We start from the raw sequence: 18,822 nt of genomic DNA on the forward strand, positions 1-18,822 counted from the left end.
CAGCATAAGGTGCAGAGTAAACAAATGCCCTTTTACCCAACTCTGTACGAGAATAAAGGGACAGAAAGCAACAATTGATCTTGTGAACGAAGAAAATAAGATCCAGCATTTCTCACAGTAATTAAGCTGCAAATGTACGAAGGCAGCAGTCCCAATATTACCTTTTAGATGAAAGTATACCAATGACTAGCCCTTCGAGTGGCCAGAGCAGGCCATCCTACCCCAGAGTATAATTCACAATGGTGAGTGGACATCTTACAGTTAGTAATGAACCTCAAAGAAGCTGATAAACAGTATCAATCATTCTAAGACATTGATCAGCAGCATTCATGTACAAAAGATCTCCGTAATCCAACACAGATAAAAATGTTGCAGTGACAAGACGTTTTTTTTACATTAAAAGAAAAACACAACTTACTTCGAAAATAAAAACCCAATTTTAACCTCAGCTTCTTCACAAGATTTCCTATGTGTGGCTTGAAGTGAGTGAATCATCAATTAAGACTCCTAAGTATTTATACATATGAACCAACTCTATTTCGCTGCCCTCAAGAGTGGACACTGGGGGAACCATTTGAGGCAATTTTTTACTGTTAGAAAATAACATAAGCTTTGTTTTCACAGGGCTAGTTTATTGTTTATTGTTTATTGTATCCTTTGGATCCCCATTAGTCTTCATAGAGATGAAGACTATTCTTCCTGGTCCACATTAAATCAAACAATTATTACATTTGCATTTATCATGAAACAGGAGTCAGGAGGTGTTTGGCTTGCAAGAATGAGCAATCATATATGAAAATATGTTAAAATTGTGCTTTTACAGTCCAACATTAAGTTAAGTGCAAGTTTAGTTTTCCTCTGTTTCTCCCGCTCCCTTTTCTCTTTGTTGCTCGCTCTTTTTAGACTAGTTGTGTAGTCGGTTACGATAAATGTTGGTTTGTTTAAATGTCAGTAACATTAAATGAAATTGTCATCGCTAATCCAGTCTGACCTGTAAACAATAACACTATCGCTGCTGCTCTGAAGCCTGAAACCTTTTACTGTATTCATGCGTTTGGTTTATGTCTGTTACTCTGGGAAACAGTGTTAGCTGTTTATTTCCGTGGGCAAGATCCATAACATTCACACACTTTTTGTTTCCCTCTGCCTAAAGCTGAAACCTAACGTTTAAAGGCATTTCGTGGAGCTAATTTTTAGTTGACATAAACAGCTGAGTTATTGTATTTCCCTCAACACGTTTCTGGGATGGACGAAATAGATTTTCAGCAGATAATTAGTCAGAAATTCCTCCAGAAAACCTTTACCATTCAGGAAAGACACTCCAACCTCTCTCTCTTCTTACACTCCTATATGCTTTTTTTCCTCTTCTGTCTCTTCCCTACTCCCTTACTCCCTTCCCTATCACCACTCCCCTTTATTCCTAAAATTCCACAACCTGCTTTTGACAACATCAACTAATGATCTTCTCCTTTTCCCCTCTCTTTCTCCCTCTGGTCAACCCATCTCTCTTTCTTTCTCTCCATCTCCATCTCTCTCTCTCTTTCCCCATCAGGTCCACCGAGGATTCGGCCTATGAAGAACATCACTGCAGTGGCAGGAAGAAACTCGTTCATAAACTGCCGTGTGATTGGTTACCCTTATTACTCAATCAACTGGTACAAGGAGGGGCTTCTGCTGCCTGACAACCATCGCCAGGTGGATTTCATGTTTTGCATTTCTGCACAAAGAAAACAGAAACACATAACTTCTTTCCATACAGCTCTGCATAACATCAGTACACTGTTCAGCCTATCATCTGGCCCTTTTCTCAGTCTTATGCACAAATATTACACAAATAAATAAATAATAACAGGAATAACTTAGAATTAGTTATTGTCCTGGCTTTGTCTGTTTTCTAAAAGAGCTGTAAACCAAATTTAAAATTATACTTTAATAACCTAAACTAAAACTCAGCAGAAACAAATGAAGGCACAAAGCAAATGAGGGTGTCTTCTTTTAGCACATGTTTAAACTTGGCATTATATCATTCAAATTCATAGCTCTGTATACATTTATGAATTAGGTATTTTTTCATAAAAAGAAAAAAAACAATAAAAATTTAAGGGAAAATCAAAAATAAATCAACATCATGTAAAACCATTATATTTTATATGCAGGTATTTCTAATGTATATAAAAAAAGTTTTAATATGCATTTTTTTAGTAAAAAACAAGTGAATTATCCTCATTGAGCCATGATCTGTGAGAGGTTAAGAACACCATTGCACTAAATATAATAATAATAATAATACATTCAATTTTATAGTGCTTTTAAAGGTACTCAAAGTCGCTTAACATAACAGGAATTTGACAGATACAAACACAAAATGCAGAAATTGATGGAAATGGCTTGTAATGGAGTTATTAATGAAATATAAACAATGTTTAATACGATTTTTTAGTTTCTGACACTTTTGGATATATAATAAAGATGTATTACTGTTCCTGCATGAGAAACGAACATAACAGGAATGTTAAAGAATTATTAGACTGATAGCATTATTATTATTATTATTATTATTATTATTATTATTATTTGAAATATATAGATTTATTGTGATACAATTGTTATTGTGAATTATTTTGGTCATGGACTGAAAATCTGATATTCTGACAGCCTTCATATGAATAAGCAGACCATGCATGTCTCATGTCTGAGTGTAACACCATGCTGTCTGGTCAGGTGGTGTATGAAAACGGGACTCTGAAGCTCAGCGATGTTCAGAAGGGGATGGACGAGGGCGCCTACGTCTGCAGCGTGCTCATCCAACCGCAGCTCTTCATCACGCAGACCGTCTACGTCACGGTCAAAGGTCAGTCGGATTGTTGATCGTTTTAAAATTTGTCATTTCACAGTTTTTTTACTTGTGGCTAGGATGGACAGTGACATACAGCACACAGCATAATCTAACTTGTTGTGTGCTCCAGTAGTTCTCAACCTTTTTGAGTCGTGACCCCCAATTCAGCTGATACGACGAATTTTGGACAAATAATGAAGCAGACAACAACTATGTGCGTTATATATTTTTTTATATTTTATTGTTACTTTTAATCTCAGTCCTTTGCTATCAGTTTAAAGGTCCATTCTGACCTCCTGAGTGTGTAACAGTCAGCTCCAAGCCAGAGACTCCTTGGAAAGTAACAACTTGCTACTTTGGGATTTGTCAGAAAAGACACAAAATACCCCAAAAATAACCAAATTGACCACAAATTGACAAAAAAATGACCACAAAAAGACACAAAATATTTAAAAAATGAAATAAAATTAAGCAAAAAGGGACTCAAATTGACCACAAAATGACAAAAAATGACCACACAAATACACATATAGACCAAAAAAGACACAAAATGACCGAAGAAGACACAAAATGACCAAAAAAAAGACATTAAATGACCAAAAAGACTAAAACACATTAACACATGAACACTTTAACACAGTGGAGACAGAGCTGACTTCCAAAATGATTTAGCGACCCCCAGAAACCATCTCGCGACCCCAATTGGGGTCGGGACCCCAAGGTTGAGAATAGCTGGAGTGCTCTAATGTTTTGTGGGAGTTTGCCCAATCAGGTGGACATACTGAAAGTAAAATATATAGATATATAGAATTACGTGAGGCTAGGTGTGTTTTATTGCGCCGTGATGTTGAAATTGCAGTGGAAACCATTCTGAATGTAAAAGAGGGTGATTGTACGAGGGATGGAGTGAGTTTTTGCAGTAGGAGGGTGTTAGTGAAACAGAGAGGGAATTAAGAAAATTATACGCATTGCCTCTTCTAACCCCTGATTAAGGGACGGATGACGGAGTGTGTGTGCTGTATATATTCTGAACATCATCTTGTAGCTTATTTCGCTCCGCAGCGATAGCATGACATGTTTGTTTTAGGAAGTTGTCCTAAATCCTCGGTGGACCTGATTTGGGTGTTGGATGTGTGTTTTTTGAGTGTTTTTAGTGGGTTTTTTTGCACATACATGCATATGTGTGTGTACACTTGCATGCACATAAATGTGTGTATGTGCATTTTTTGCATGTGGATGTAGGTATGTGCTTGTATGAATGTGTGCTCGTCATGTCTCTGATTTAATTAGATGAATTTTAACGAGGCCCAGATTAAATCCCCCAGATGTCTCAGCTGTAACCCCCCCACCCTCCCCCCCTCCTCCACTCCAAACCACCGCCATCACCTCCGCCGCTCTCCATAGCAACACCGTTCTTCCCCCTGCGGATGGGGCTCTAATTAGAGCAGCTATTATGGGCTGGCTTTAGCAGGGCAGGGTGGGGTGGAGTGGAGGGATTGGTAGGGGGCACAGGCGGCTGCAGAGTGGGTAGTGGGCTAGTAGGACAGGCTGTGGTGGTTTGGAAGCTTTGGGGGTCCGGGGGCTTAGATGTGAGACTCCAGAAATCAGACAGACTGGTTTACCAATTATCTTGTCAGGTGAAAATGGCACATTGTGAACCCTGGCCTCACTCTGTCTTTATGTCCCCCTCCTCTATCTCTTTCTCCCTTTACATCACTCACTCTTCCACCCCATGTCCTTTCAATGCCCTCGAATCTTCAAAATCTGTGTCTACCCGTATTCTCCCTGTCTTTACATCTGCCTCTCTCTCTCTTTCTCCTCTCTCTTTTCTCTATCCTTCACTTATTCATATCTGCCTCAAATCTCTGTCTTCACCTCTTACTCACCCCGCTCATTTAAACAACCCTCTAACTGTTTTCATTCATCTTTTTTTTTCTTTATTTCCATTCCCTCTTTGCCTTATTCTGTCTTCTCTCTATCTACCCTTTATTTCACCCTGTTGCCTGTCCTTGCTCTTTTTTCTCCCCCGCTTTCTCCTTTTCATCATATATTTCCTTGACTTGATCTGCCTCTTCTGTCTCTTTTACTTATCTTCTTTTATCTCGTTCCACTATTTTCCCCTCAATCCTCCTACATTTCTATTTACTCTCCCTTCCTCTCTACACATCTGAAACCCCATCACTCTCCTCTCTTGCTCACTCTTTCATCGTGCCCTTCTCTACCTCTCTCAGTTCCTCCACTGATCCAGCCATTTGACTTTCCACCGACTTCCATCGGTAAATTGATGTACATCGCCTGCGTGGTGTCGTCTGGAGACATGCCCATACGCATCACGTGGCGCAAGGACGGGCAGGAGATCGTGCCCTCCTCGGGCATCACCATCGACACAAAGGAGTTCATGAGCTCACTTCAGATATCCAAGGTGTCGCTCAAACACAACGGCAACTACACCTGCATCGCCAGCAACGACGCCGCCACTGTCAGCACGGAGAGGCAGCTCACAGTAACAGGTAGGAGAAGAGGAGTGATATGGAGAATGAATGATATTTTGAAACGGTTGTAGGGTGAAGAAAGAAACGGGACATTTAAAAATAGTAGTGGAGTGATTTAGTATTGCACTAAAATTAAATGTGGTGACTTATGAGATGATTATTAAAAGTATGGTCAAAATTAAGAGCAGAGGCTAATATATCCTGACTGTTGATGCTTCTCAAGGATTACACTTAAGATAAGATAAGATAAGATAAGATAAGATAAGATACAATAAGATAAGATAAGACAAGATAAGATAAGATAAGATAAGGTAAGATAAGAATGATAATGATAATGATAATGATAATGATAATGATAATACATTTTATTTATAATGCACTTTACATTACAGGAAATCTCAAAGTGCTACAGGTTAAAAGCATAACAGTCTAATTATAAAAAGGATAAAAAATGAAAAAAACAGCTAAAAACAGAAAACATACATACATAATCTAAAAACCATCTAGATGGGAGGAACCAAAGGTTTTGCTAAAAAGGAATGTTTTAAGATAAGATAAGAGAGAACTTTATTCATCCCGATGGAAATTCTGGTTCCAGATTGCTCCAAAGTTACAAAAACAATTTCAAAAACAATAAAAATATAGGATAATATAAGAAAAAAAATGAACAAAATAGGTAACAATATGTAATGTATAATATATATATAAATTTGACAATATAAACATTAAAATAAGGAGTGATGAATAAGGAATAAGTGATGTAATATGCAGATATATTGCACATGATAATGAACATAAAACATGGTGTTGAATTTGTATTGCACATCTGTACAGCATGCTAAATGTAGTGGAGTAGAAGTTTAAAGTTACATAAAAAAATACTCAAGTAAAGTGCAAGTACCTCAAAATTGCAGTTAAGTACAGTACTTGAGTAAATGTACTTTGTTACATTCCACCAATGAAAAGGACCATGCTTTAGAAACCTTCAATGTACCAAAATAACTGGCAGCGAGCGAGATTATTTAACAACTTTCAGTCTCTGTATTCGCTCGTTCATTCTCTAGCACGCCAGAACTGATTCTGACGTTGTGTGGATTAAATGTGCATTGAACGCCTTCTCTGCTTCGTCTCCTCCTTCACACTTCCTATCAGCTTTATTAAAGAAAACATGACACATCCACTTTATTTTTTCTATTATTATTTCCTGCTTTGTAAGAGAGGCTCTGACTGAACCATTATTGGACATGGGTACAACTTCACCATCTTGCCATCCACCTTAACCTCGTGCAGTTTTTGGCAACGGGACTATTTTTGGCCATTTTTCAACGTCAGAGTTCGACCAATGTTTGCTGGGATAATAGCACATAATAATATCAGCCACTTTTCTTTAGAGCCAGTTCTGCTGCTTTTCATAGCAGCAACTGGCAGCAGGGGCGGCTGTGCCTCTGTTGGTAGAGCGGTCTCCACTGATCGGAAAGTCGGAGGTTCGATACCTGACCATGGCAGCCTACATGTCGAAGTATCCTTGGGCAAGATACTGAAAGCCAAATTGCTCCCGATGCTGGGATCATCGGTGTGTGATTGCATTCCTGATGGTTTGGCACCAGTAGGGCCTCAGCCTCCAGTATGAATGTGTTAAAGCACTTTGAGTGTTCACTAAGACTAGAAAAACAAAATACAAGTGCAGCCGATTTACCACTCATACTTTTCCTTTTAACTGACTACATTTACATTTTTTGTAGCCATTATTGTAGCCTATTGGTACCTTTACTTAAGTTTATAATCTGAATCGTTCTTTCACCACTGAAAATCAGTGGTATTCCCCTTAAACTGGATCTTGAATTTATTCCATTTCATCACAATTAACCCATTGAAGCCTGGAAAGCGGATACGTCGTTTTGTAGTATTTGTATAAGCTCTCAAATACTTTTTGAATTTCATTTCTATCTGCTACAGAGGTTGAAAAATCTATTATTTAGTAGAAGCGTTGACACTTCTGTTGAATTTACAGAAAAACTTCAGGTTTTAGGGGGTTATTTTAAAATCGCCCAGAGGTTTTACAGGCCTGCTTAGCCTGCTGCCCCCGCGACCCGGCCCCGGATAAGCGGAAGAAAATGGATGGATGGATGGATGGGTTTTACAGGCGTTTTAGGCCATAATGGGTTAAGATGGCAGATGAAAAGTTAAGTGGAACAGCAGTAGTGTTGATGATGTCCTGACTGAAATGCTGTGTACTTTTCCTGCAGGAAATATTAAATATGATGATGAACAATGTGGCAAAGAGCCAAAAAAACAAAACAGTTTTTGTCTTTTTTATTCACGTCTCCTCTCCTTCTTGCTCCAGTGCCTCCTCGGTTTGTGGTTCAGCCCAATAATCAGGATGGGATCTATGGGAAGGCTGGGATCCTAAACTGTTCAGTAGATGGATACCCTCCTCCTAAGGTCATGTGGAAGCATGCCAAAGGTGCACTAGGTACGTGACCAATGTTTTATTCATACCACCCACAGTAAAAAAAAAAAAATCCAGGCATCATCAGTAACTGTACAATTCATTATAATCTTCTCTTTCTGTCCAGCGGGTATTGGGAATCCGCAGCAGTACCACCCTGTGCCTCTGACGGGCCGTATCCAGATCATGAATAACGGCTCTCTACTCATCAGACATGTCCTGGAGGAAGATCGTGGCTTCTACCTCTGTCAGGCCTCCAATGGCGTGGGCTCAGACATCAGCAAGAGCATGGTCCTCACTGTTAAGAGTGAGTATACGAACTCACACGGGTTAATGTAGCAGAGTACGAGTTCTTCATAGCGTAGATGACTGCGGTGAGGCCATCTGGGATGCTCCAGTGCTCCGGCTTTATCAGTCTTCACGCACACACGCTCGCTAACTGTGTCGAACCAATGAGCCAGCTCGCACTTCTCTCCCTGTGCTCTGTTGGCATGAATACACACACACACACACACACACACACACACGCAAGTACACTGATGAATTGTTGGAGCAAAGGTGACCATGGACGTAGAAGCAAAACAATAAAAAATACTGGGAGAGAGAAGGGTGTGTGTGTGTGTGTGTGTGTGTGTGTGACAGGCAGTAGTGGGAAAGCGAGCAACTGAGCGATTGATCTTTTGACTCCTGAGATCTGTCTACAGACAATCAAAAACACTTTGAGCTTAATCATTATCTGCAATCAATCTCTCTCATCCTGCCCTCCCTGTCAGTTACACCATATGTAATGCAATGTGAACATGCATAGGGAAAATGTGCATGCACACACACAAACACAGAGACTGTCAACATTAAGTCGAGCATTATAAGAGGGCAGTGTGTGTAGTAGCATGCAATACAGTGGCCTTACTGAACAGCTATACCAGCAAAAGAGATGTTAACGTTTAATATCTGGCTTCTTTTGACACTTGCACACACAGACACATATAACCAGGTGCACATAAATACAAGCCCTAGTTTCACTGTGTTCTGCTATCACAGGATTGCCCCTCTCTCTCTCTCTTCCTCTCCTCTCTCTCTCTCTCCTTCTGGTGTTAGTGTTATTGATTGAACCGTTCCTCTCCTCTGCCTCCCTCAATTCTGTCTGTTTCGCTCAGCGGAGAGGGAGGAAAAGAGGAGAAGAGGGAGGGTGCGATGAATAAGTGATGAAAACAAAACAGCAGAACCCTCCTCAGATCGGTATTGTGTGTGTATGTGTGCGAATGAGTGAGTGTGTGTGTGTGTGTGTGTGTGCCGGCCAGAGAAAGAAGATTGTGAGTGATTTTGTGTATAGAGTGCACGTGAAGGTAGAGTGTATCGTTTCTGCTTCTTCATTCACCTAGACCCCCGTGTTAACTATTGGAGAATGAGAGAGGAGGTTTATTGACTTTACCTCATTGACCATAGCTCTTCATTACTCTACTGCAATGGAACTTGGCTACTCTGAACTCCACCTTTTTAACTGCCGCCTGTCCTACTCTTCTCCTCTCCCCCTCTTTCCCTTCTTTCTCCCTTTCCACTTAAACCCTGCTTATTATCCACTTACTCCTTCTTTTCCTCCCCCCCTCCGCCTCTATCATCTAATATCCCCCTCATCAATCTGTTTGCCGTCACCATTTCCTGTCATTTGTCTTCACCTTCTCTTCATCTCACACTCCATTTCCCTTCTCCTTCCAGTCCCCGCGATGATCACCAGTCACCCCAACACCACCATGGCTAAGAAGGGTCACCTGAAGGAGCTGAACTGCACAGCCAGGGGAGAATGGCCCATCATCATCCGCTGGGAGAGAGGGGACACGGTCATCGACCCTGACCGCAACCCCCGATACTCCATTACCACCAGTCCCAATGAGAAGACAGACGAGGTGTTGTCTACGCTCAAGGTAAGAAGCATTTATATGGTAGAGCAGGGATTCCCAAAGTGTGGTGCGTGGACCCCTGGAGGTGCACGGGCTGCTGCTAGGGGGTGCGCGAGATGAAAAATGTAATGGCGGTCTGATAATTACACAATTAAATTTTTTTCCCCCCACACAATAAAGACGCATAAATAAACATTTCTTTTATAAAATGTAAAATCAAAAAGTGTAATATTAATTAATTAATAAATGCAGACTATTCATAATGCACTTCATCTTAAAATGAAGCGTAGAAGTTATCTTCTTTCATTTTTCCAACCCGTGTTATGATAACAGGGTTGTTTAGCGCCACGCTAAACAATTTTTGTTCAACACGGCTAAAAATATTATAACATTTTCCCAACTTATGTGCTTTCTGCCTCTGATCCTGAGCCTGTCATCATCCTCTTTGCTCTTAAAAGTGGAAGTTTGTGCATAAATTTGTTGCATTATATTGAAACTGTATTTCAGATTAATTCAAATGCGATTGTTATGGTGATTATTTTATTATATGTGTGTTCTGGTCATTTGAGCATGATTAAACATGCCGCCTTCAATATGGCTATAAAAAAGCTTATTGCATTTTGTTTTTTTTGAAGGTGTGGGGGATTGGGGGTGCGTCAACCCGGTTGGGACATAGAAGGGGGTGCACGGCTAAAAAAGTTTGGGAACCGCTGTGGTAGAGCATCTAATTCATGGAATCAGGCGGCAACGTCTTTATGACTATTATTTAGTTGACAAATAGATAGCTTTCCATTTCCTCTTTTGTCTGTTTGAGATCCGTTTTTATGAGACATTCTAGTGTGCCTTTTTCTTTGCCTGCTGCAGATAAAATTGAGTGTAGACAGAATCCATTATCATGTCTGTCAGTGTGTTGGAGTATTTTAAAGGTAGATATTAAAGAACTATAGGGGGAAAGTGTTGTGCTGGGACTTTTCACCTGTGAGCGTACTCCGGTTAGGGAATAAGGACACCGTTTTTACTTTAATTTCTTTATCTTAAACTTTTTCAGCAGCACGTCAGTACACACACACACATTGTTCAACACATGCTGATTCTACGGACCCCCGAATGTAAACATAGCTGCCCTGTAAACTGCCCGACTCAAACAGACTGAACTAAAAAGTGCCTGAATAAATTATTAACCTGTTTAAATCAACAATATCAATATAATCAAATTAACAGATTAATAGGGTGTATTTGTTGGTCACAAAGGGAATTTATAACAGTAGACAACAGTTATGGCCTATCTAACTGTTTAACATTAGCGACATATCAGCAGTTTGGAGTCCAGACCAGCATCTCCTGAGAGGAAACAAATGTTCTGTACACAGTGTTTCCGCTATGATTTTTTTCAGCAGCGGGGTTAAAGGGTAAAGTATTAAAAAATGACTCTCAACTGCAAAACAAGCTTTAGAACCAGTGTTTCCCACATAATTTTGTGAGACTATGATGGAGGGACCCGAACAAAGTAGGGGGGTCCAGGGATAATTTTTTTCCCCTAAAAGCCTAAATTTGGTGCCTCTCGCACATTTTAATGCCACTATTCCATCTTAATCATTGCATATTTTATTGAATTGTTGTAAAGGAGAATAAGGGTTCTTCTGTTTTATTTAACGCGTCATATTTTTACAGTCTTTTTGTAAATTATGTGGTGTACTTTGTTCACACATCCATGTGCTCTTATTTTTTGAAGGCAAGTCTAACATGACATCTTACCGTAAGGCTTAGTAAATACAAGCACCAGGAAAATAAGTGGAGGCTGACTGATGGCCTCACTCTGAAACTCTAGTCATACTGACAGAGTGCTTGCGCTGTTACGGTTGTTTTGACATCTCCATTCTCTCGTCCCCGCGGCAAGAGACCGCTGTGGTCACTGCTACAGAATCTAAAAAATAAAACAATCCCCTATTCTGAAGTAGCGGCGGGCATAATTTAGCAGCAGCTGGCAGCCGCTACTTAATGAATATAGCGGAAAACCCTGGTACACTTGAACATATGATGCTAAAAAGGAAAGATTTCTCCATTTTTATTTATAACTAAACCAATGTTTGTCTGAAAATACCAAAAGTCACAATGACATAATTCTGCTCCAGTACACCATGTTGGTCACAGCAGCCACAGGTCTACAGTGACTGCATGTTAAAATGAAATGCTTCAGCTTATATATAGCATTGGAAAAATGTTGATGATTGATGCAGCTGGATGATTATACTAAAAAGTAAAAAAAAAAGGAAAACTCTGAATCCATTGAGTTCTGAGGATGACATTGATTTGATATAATCCGGGTTATTTTAGGGGATTTGGTGTTTATTGTTGCAGAGGTGTATGAGGTACACTACTGGACAAAAGTTTTAGAACACACCAACTTTTCCAGAATTTAATTGAAAACGATGCAGTTTAATGTCTCAGTGTACTCTGAAATTAATGCACATTTGCAACATTTAAAATTCTTTATTGAGCATGATAGTGTTTTGAAAGTAAAAAAAAGATTCAAAATCACATTTTATGTTGGACTAAAGGACTAAAAAAAGACACAAAATGACCAAAAAAAAGACACAAAATTACTTACAAAGACATGAAAAGAAGTCAAAAATGGACAAAATAGCCCAAGACTCCATAGAGTTAAGTTGTTAACCCATTTCTTGTTTCTGAAATGTACATTATCTTTCAGTTTTGGTTAAGCTTACCTTTTTTTATTTACCTCTGGCAGTTCACCACTTACCTTTGTACCCTTTCAAGCTGTTCATTTGACTTGAACTGCTTGAATTTCAATAAAAAACTGGAAAAATTGGGGTTTCCTAAACCTTTCGACCGGTAGTGTATATTCTCACCAACTACAGTGACTGTTATGCTGCAATGCTAACCAAAATTTCCCTGAATAAATGCAAATCTTCTGATCTCTGGTGTGTGTGTGGTTGACTCACAGTCAGGCCACCTGCACGCTGCGGATGTTCAGGTTAAAATCAGCATTTACAGTTTGTGGTTGTGTTGGAGAAAACCGCTTCCTCAGACCAAAATGTCCTTTCCCAAATCTCCTAAGTGTGTTTTCAGTTTAACCCTGCCTGCCGCCTGACACTGGACTGGTAAAACTTCCCCTATTGCACCTCCCCTCCCAATGCTGTGCACTTAGTGAGTCACCTAAATACCAAACATGAACGGTAGAGAGAAAACTCAGCGGGCCACTTCAACCATCACCAAGCTGTGCTTCACACACAAAGACGGAGTTATTTGTCTCTTTGACATGTCTCTTTTTACCTTTCTGCCAACAGCTAAAGCCAGCAGAGCGTGAGGATTCAGTCTTCTTCTCCTGTCATGCTATCAACTCTTATGGAGAAGGACGAGGCCTTATCCAGCTCACTGTGCAAGGTAACCATTCCTGTACAAATGCATGCACCATCTCCTCTTCATATTGATAAAATATATACAAACCTGCTCTTCCTCCTTCACTGCAAAAAAAGAAAAGTTGGGTGAACTCAAAATTTCAAGGCAACAAACAAAAGTTGGACAATTAAACTAAATATTTTAAGTTTTGTTTTTGAGTTTGCTCAACTCTGAATTCAGACTTTTGTCAACTCAACTGTAAGTTGTACTAACTTATAATTTTACATTGTAATAACTTTTAATCCTTACTTCTGCTAACTTCTGCAATGTGCTGAATTGGCACAGTTGTAATACCACTATGAAATGTCAATTTTGAGTTAGCATTGATACGCTAATGGCTACTCATGTAGACAAATTGGACAATTAAACTAAATATTTAAATTTTTTGTTTTTGAGTTTGTTCAACTCTGAATTTTTCTGGCACAATTGTAACAGCGCTATGAATGTTAGCTAATGTTGTGACCACAATTTTGAGTTAGCATTGATACGCTAATGGCTACTCTTGTAGCTGTAACAAGCAGCGCCGCTAGCATCAGTTAGCCGCTAGCTTTCGCTAATGACCGAATTTCAGACAACTGGCTTCCTTTGTTGTGCTAACTTACATTATTGCCCTAAATGTCAATAATTTATATTTCCAAGTTTTACCAAATTAAATCACTGTTTTAGGCCAAAAAATACAAGTTGGCTTTTTTGCAGTGTTCCAACTAAAATGGTCTCTTTTGGTACTACCTTCTCTTCCTTTATTTTGCCTTTAAACCTGCTCATTTACATCCTCAGAGCCCCCTGACCCTCCAGAGTTAGAGGTGCGAGAAGTGAAAGATCGCAGTATGAACCTCCGGTGGACACAGAGATTTGATGGAAACAGCGTCATTACCTCATATGATATTGAGTATAAGAACAAGACAGGTAAGTGAAAAGAGTGCATCAGACAGCTGTTGGTGCTGTTTTTAATTCCTACTGAATAAAATAGGTAAAATACAAAAATGCATTTTTCAAGATTTTCAAGAAGTTACTTCTCTGCAGTGGTTGAAAAAGTATTCAGATCCCTTACTTAAGTAAAAGTACTAATGCCACACTGTAACATTACTCCACTACCAGTAAAAGTCCTGCATGCAAAACTTACTTAGGTAAAAGTATCAGCATCAAAATGTACTTAAAGTATCAAAAGTAAAAGTACTCGTTATGCAGAATGGATCTACTCAGATTGTTTCATGCATCCCAAATATATTATTGGATTTTTATTATTGATGCTTTTATGTAAGCAAGATTTTATTTTATTTTTCAGGATAAGGCTCATTTTAACAACTTAATATACTGTTATGAGGTTATTTAAAAAAAAATGTCTAATCACTTTAAATTGATCATGTTTTTCAGGTTAAATCTTGACCTGAAAAGTAACTAAAACTGTCACATAAATGCAGTGGAGTAAAAAGTCCAATATTCGCCTCGAAATGTAGTGGAATAAATCTTTAAAGTTACATAAAATGGAAAGTACAAGTACCTCTAAATTTTACTTAAGTATAGTACTTGAGTAAATGTACTTAGTGACATTCCACCACTGCTTTTCTGTAGGAATATTATAGGGAAAAAATAAGACAATATTGCTAAGAGTGAGAAAATAAAACTCCTTAAATAAATATAAAAGTGTATTTCAAGTAGTATTCAAAATTCTCTTCCCCCTGTCAGATACCTGGGAGCTGAAGCATGCCACTCGAAACATCTCCCCCACCAACAATCAGGCCAACATAGTGGACCTTCACCCCGCCTCGGTCTACAGTATCCGCATGTACTCCTACAACGCAATAGGCAAGAGCGAGGCCAGCAAGGAACTCACCATCAGCACAGAGGAAGCACGTAAGTATCCTGACACCACACTGCAAAAAAAGAAAAGTTGGGTGAACTCAAAATTTCAATGCAACAAACTTCGATAAAATTTTAAGTTGGACAATTAAACTAAATATTTTAAGTTTCGTGTTTGAGTTTGCTCAACTCTGAATTTCTCTGGCACGATTGTAAAGCCGCTATGAAATGTCAGCTAATGCTGCGACCACAATTTTGAGTTAGCATTGATACGCTAATGGCTACTCTTGTAGTTGTAACAATCAGCGCCGCTAGCATCAGTTAGCCGCTAGCTGTCGCTAATGACCGAATTTCACAACAAAGAAATAAGAGTTAGCAGAACTATTGTCCCTTGTTGTGAACCCCAACTTAAAGATATAAGTAACAACAACTCACAAACTTGTTTTTGAGCAGACAACTGGCTTCCTTTGTTGTGCTAACTTACATTATTGCCCTAAATGTCAATAATTTATATTTCCAAGTTTTACCAAATTAAATCACTGTTTTAGGCCAAAAAATACAAGTTGGCTTTTTTTGCAGTGCACTGCTCTAATGTGAATGTGAGCAAATATTTCACTTTTGCTGCTTATATTGGCTTTTATTCCACCGACGTGTGCCCTTGAATAAGAATTTTTTCCATCTCAATCTTAGAAAGCTGTAGATCAGAGTATTTTAGGGCCACAAGACTTACTTGGAAGATGAAAGCCAAAGAATGTTTGTTCGACAGTAGCGAAATGCTTCTTCCTCAACCCCTCGGGCCCTTTCTTTGTCCCTGTAGAGCCTGATGGTCCTCCCATGGAAGTGATCCTGCAGCCGGTGACCTCTCAGAGCATCAGGGTCACCTGGAAGGTAAAGTATTAAAACCGTCTGCCAAAACGTCTCAACAGCTACGTACTGTTCTTGCTCAAAGGTCATTTGTGTGTGTAACTTTGCCTCATTACACATTTTTGCACATTATTATGTGTGTTATACTGATTGCTTTTCAGTGTATTCAGTTTGTTAGGTTGGCAAATAGTCATGCACTTTATAAACAGTATGTATTTCCATTCTTCAGGCTCCCAGGAAGGAACTGCAGAACGGGGTGATCCGGGGTTACCAGATCGGCTACAGAGAGAACGGCCCGGGCAGTAACGGCCAGTACAGCATCGTGGAGATGAAGGCCACTGGAGACAGTGAGGTCTACACCCTGGACAACCTGAAGAAGTTTGCCCAGTATGGTGTGGTTGTCCAGGCCTTTAACAGAGCCGGCACAGGACCCTCGAGCTCAGAGATCAATGCTACAACACTGGAAGATGGTGAGTGTACTACCCTTAATAGCAATACTTTTTCTGAAAAAGGAAACAAACAACTATAGTTTCAGTGCTTGAGACTATGAGGTCGCCCCACCAATTGTACATTGGACGTACAAGAAAGACTTGCAACAAAAGGTTCATCTAAGAAGTTTTGGGATTTGGTTGGGTTTTTAGATTGGACGCCATGAGACACTGCTTAACAGGGAAACCTCAGCTGAAGGCAAGTGCTATTGTTAGGAAAGTGTAGTAGTGTACTAGTCCTCCAAGAAACCACAAGGCTTAACTATTCTTGTATTTTAATGAAGTCTCTATTTCTCTATCTCTATTTCCCACCGTAAAACTGTAATTGTTACAGACAGATATACAATTAACTTACTTACAAACAAGCACTATATGCACATTTCAATTAGCATCCGACATCACACAAAATGATAACAGTTAGCCTTTGCTAAAGCTAGTAATATTCTATTAGCTAATATTCATAGAAAACATAACAAACTAACTCTTCATCACAAAGTATACAACCATGTAACATGTAACAACTCTGCTCATCTGAGCATGCAACAGAAAAAAACACAGCATAGTTGGCCTTAAGAAAAAGATCGCTCACTCGGACGCGATTTCTGTAAAACGAAATTAAGATGTCTCACACTGACGCGGTTTTTCTGAACCAAGAACTTGCTAATATTAACTCATGAACTATTAACTCATTATTTTAACTTTTTAACTTGTAAAGGCAGAACAGTGAGGATCACAATAAACAGCACAGATACTACATATTTCAGCATGTATAAAAGCCATTTATTGCCTCTTGGTCTGTTTAACAGTAGTGTAAATGTGGGCTACCGACCAGCACAATAAGTTAAAATGCCTGGTGCATTAAAGGAGCAGAATGTAGGATTTTGTGGCACTTAGGGGTGAGGTGCAACCAACTGGATACCCCTCAAACATCCCTTTTTTCAAGCTTTTCAGACTTGTGTTACGCAGTGTTGTGCACACATATCATCTTTGAATTTATTTCCTGCATAGCTTAGCTCTGATCCATCCAAACTCCATGCAGTAAGCAAGCATTTTAAAAGTGGTTTACTTATCTGACTTGCAGACAGACCAGACAAAGCATGCATTCAGGCATTATGATGTAGTTATTTTGGCATACTTTTGATCCATTCATTGCAATTAAATAACAGTTAAATGCGTCAAGCATCCAGACGCAGTCCCTGGAAAAGGCAGTGCAGTTCACCAAGCTTTGTTTTGGTTTTTCCGACATATTTCTGACTTCCACAACAGGTTCAAAGCAGCAATAGTGATTATTTTGGCAACAGTTGAGAAATGAAAGAAAGAAATGGTGGTGTTGCTTATGTCAGTGTGTTTCATTGTGCTGTCAAATTCGCTCTGGATTTTATACCAACATATCATTAGTTTCAGGTGATTATACACTAATCAAAACAAATTAATACCATATTCCATTTCTGCCAATAGAGCCCTTTAAATCTTACACATTGCTCCTTTAAATACAGTGGAAGAGTAAACTGTCAGACCTATGAAATATCACCCTCCGTCTGCTTTGGCTTTGATTCATAGTTATTGCACTTTTTGTGTTGCCATTGTTCTTTTTGCTGTCTCACTGTCTGATCTATGTCAAATCATGCCATGCTTTGTAACCTAAAATTACTACATTCTCTCTCGTCTCACAACAAGAATGAATGTTGGCTGCTGGCATCCAAATGCTTTTTACAAATACCAAGGACACACATAGTCTCATACACACAGTGCAAAATCAGCAGTGCTGCAGAGAGGACTGAGTGATCCTTGTACAATGAGACATGCAGAAGAGGAGGCCAAATTTTGAGTCAATGCATAAATGAATGAGCAAATGACTGAATGAACTACAAAAGCACTTAGGATGAGGATACCTCTTCCTAGACTGCACAATCCTTAACAATGTGGTACATAATGAGAGACAATACATTAGATGAATGTGGCAGATTTGTTTTTAAATCAAAAACAAAAAATTTTTAGCAACAATTCCCAGTCTTGGACTCTTTTGAAATATTTCATGTTTCCTAGATCAGTAGTTTTAACCTTTTTGAGTGGCGACCCCCAATTTAACATGCATGTTGTCTCACTGAACAGAATCTCACAGTTCAGATCATACAAACTCAGCTGATACGACGAATTTTGGACAAATAATGAAGCAGACAACAACTATGTGCGTTATATATTTTATTATATTTTATTGTTACTTTTAATCTAAGTCCTTTGCTATCAGTTCAAAGGTCCATTCTGACCTCCTGAGTGTGTAACAGTCAGCTTCAAGCCAGAGACTCCTTGGAAAGTAAAAACTTGCTACTTTGGGATTTGTCAGAAAAGACACAAAATACCCCAAAAATAATCAAATTGACCACAAAATATCCAAAAAATGACCACAAAAAGACACAAAATATCCAAAAAATGACATAAAATTAAGCAAAAAGGGACTCAAATTGACCACAAAATGACAAAAAATGAACACACAAATACACAAATAGACCAAAAAAGACACAAAATGACCAAAAAGACTAAATCACATTAACACTTTAACACAGTGGAGACAGAG

The 18,822-nt window shown here is 39.0% G+C and overlaps 1 protein-coding gene across 2 annotated transcripts in view; it reads left to right on the forward strand.

The window, feature by feature from the left end:
* Window positions 1-18,822, forward strand: part of dscaml1 (Down syndrome cell adhesion molecule like 1) — a 155,846-nt gene that overhangs the window by 101,033 nt on the left and 35,991 nt on the right. The window contains exons 8-18 of one of the 2 annotated variants that reach the window (XM_059330638.1): window positions 1,553-1,695; window positions 2,722-2,851; window positions 5,068-5,346; window positions 7,673-7,801; window positions 7,905-8,084; window positions 9,494-9,699; window positions 12,984-13,080; window positions 13,873-14,001; window positions 14,782-14,949; window positions 15,713-15,783; window positions 15,989-16,229. In XM_059330638.1, coding sequence (XP_059186621.1) covers window positions 1,553-1,695; window positions 2,722-2,851; window positions 5,068-5,346; window positions 7,673-7,801; window positions 7,905-8,084; window positions 9,494-9,699; window positions 12,984-13,080; window positions 13,873-14,001; window positions 14,782-14,949; window positions 15,713-15,783; window positions 15,989-16,229 — 1,773 coding nt within the window. Of the gene's footprint in view, window positions 1-1,552; window positions 1,696-2,721; window positions 2,852-5,067; window positions 5,347-7,672; window positions 7,802-7,904; window positions 8,085-9,493; window positions 9,700-12,983; window positions 13,081-13,872; window positions 14,002-14,781; window positions 14,950-15,712; window positions 15,784-15,988; window positions 16,230-18,822 lie in introns of those variants that run through there. The other variant, XR_009394130.1, reaches the window with a different exon arrangement.

The sequence above is a fragment of the Centropristis striata genome, chromosome 4, assembly GCF_030273125.1.
Source record: "Centropristis striata isolate RG_2023a ecotype Rhode Island chromosome 4, C.striata_1.0, whole genome shotgun sequence".
Taxonomy (NCBI): Eukaryota; Metazoa; Chordata; class Actinopteri; order Perciformes; family Serranidae; genus Centropristis; species Centropristis striata.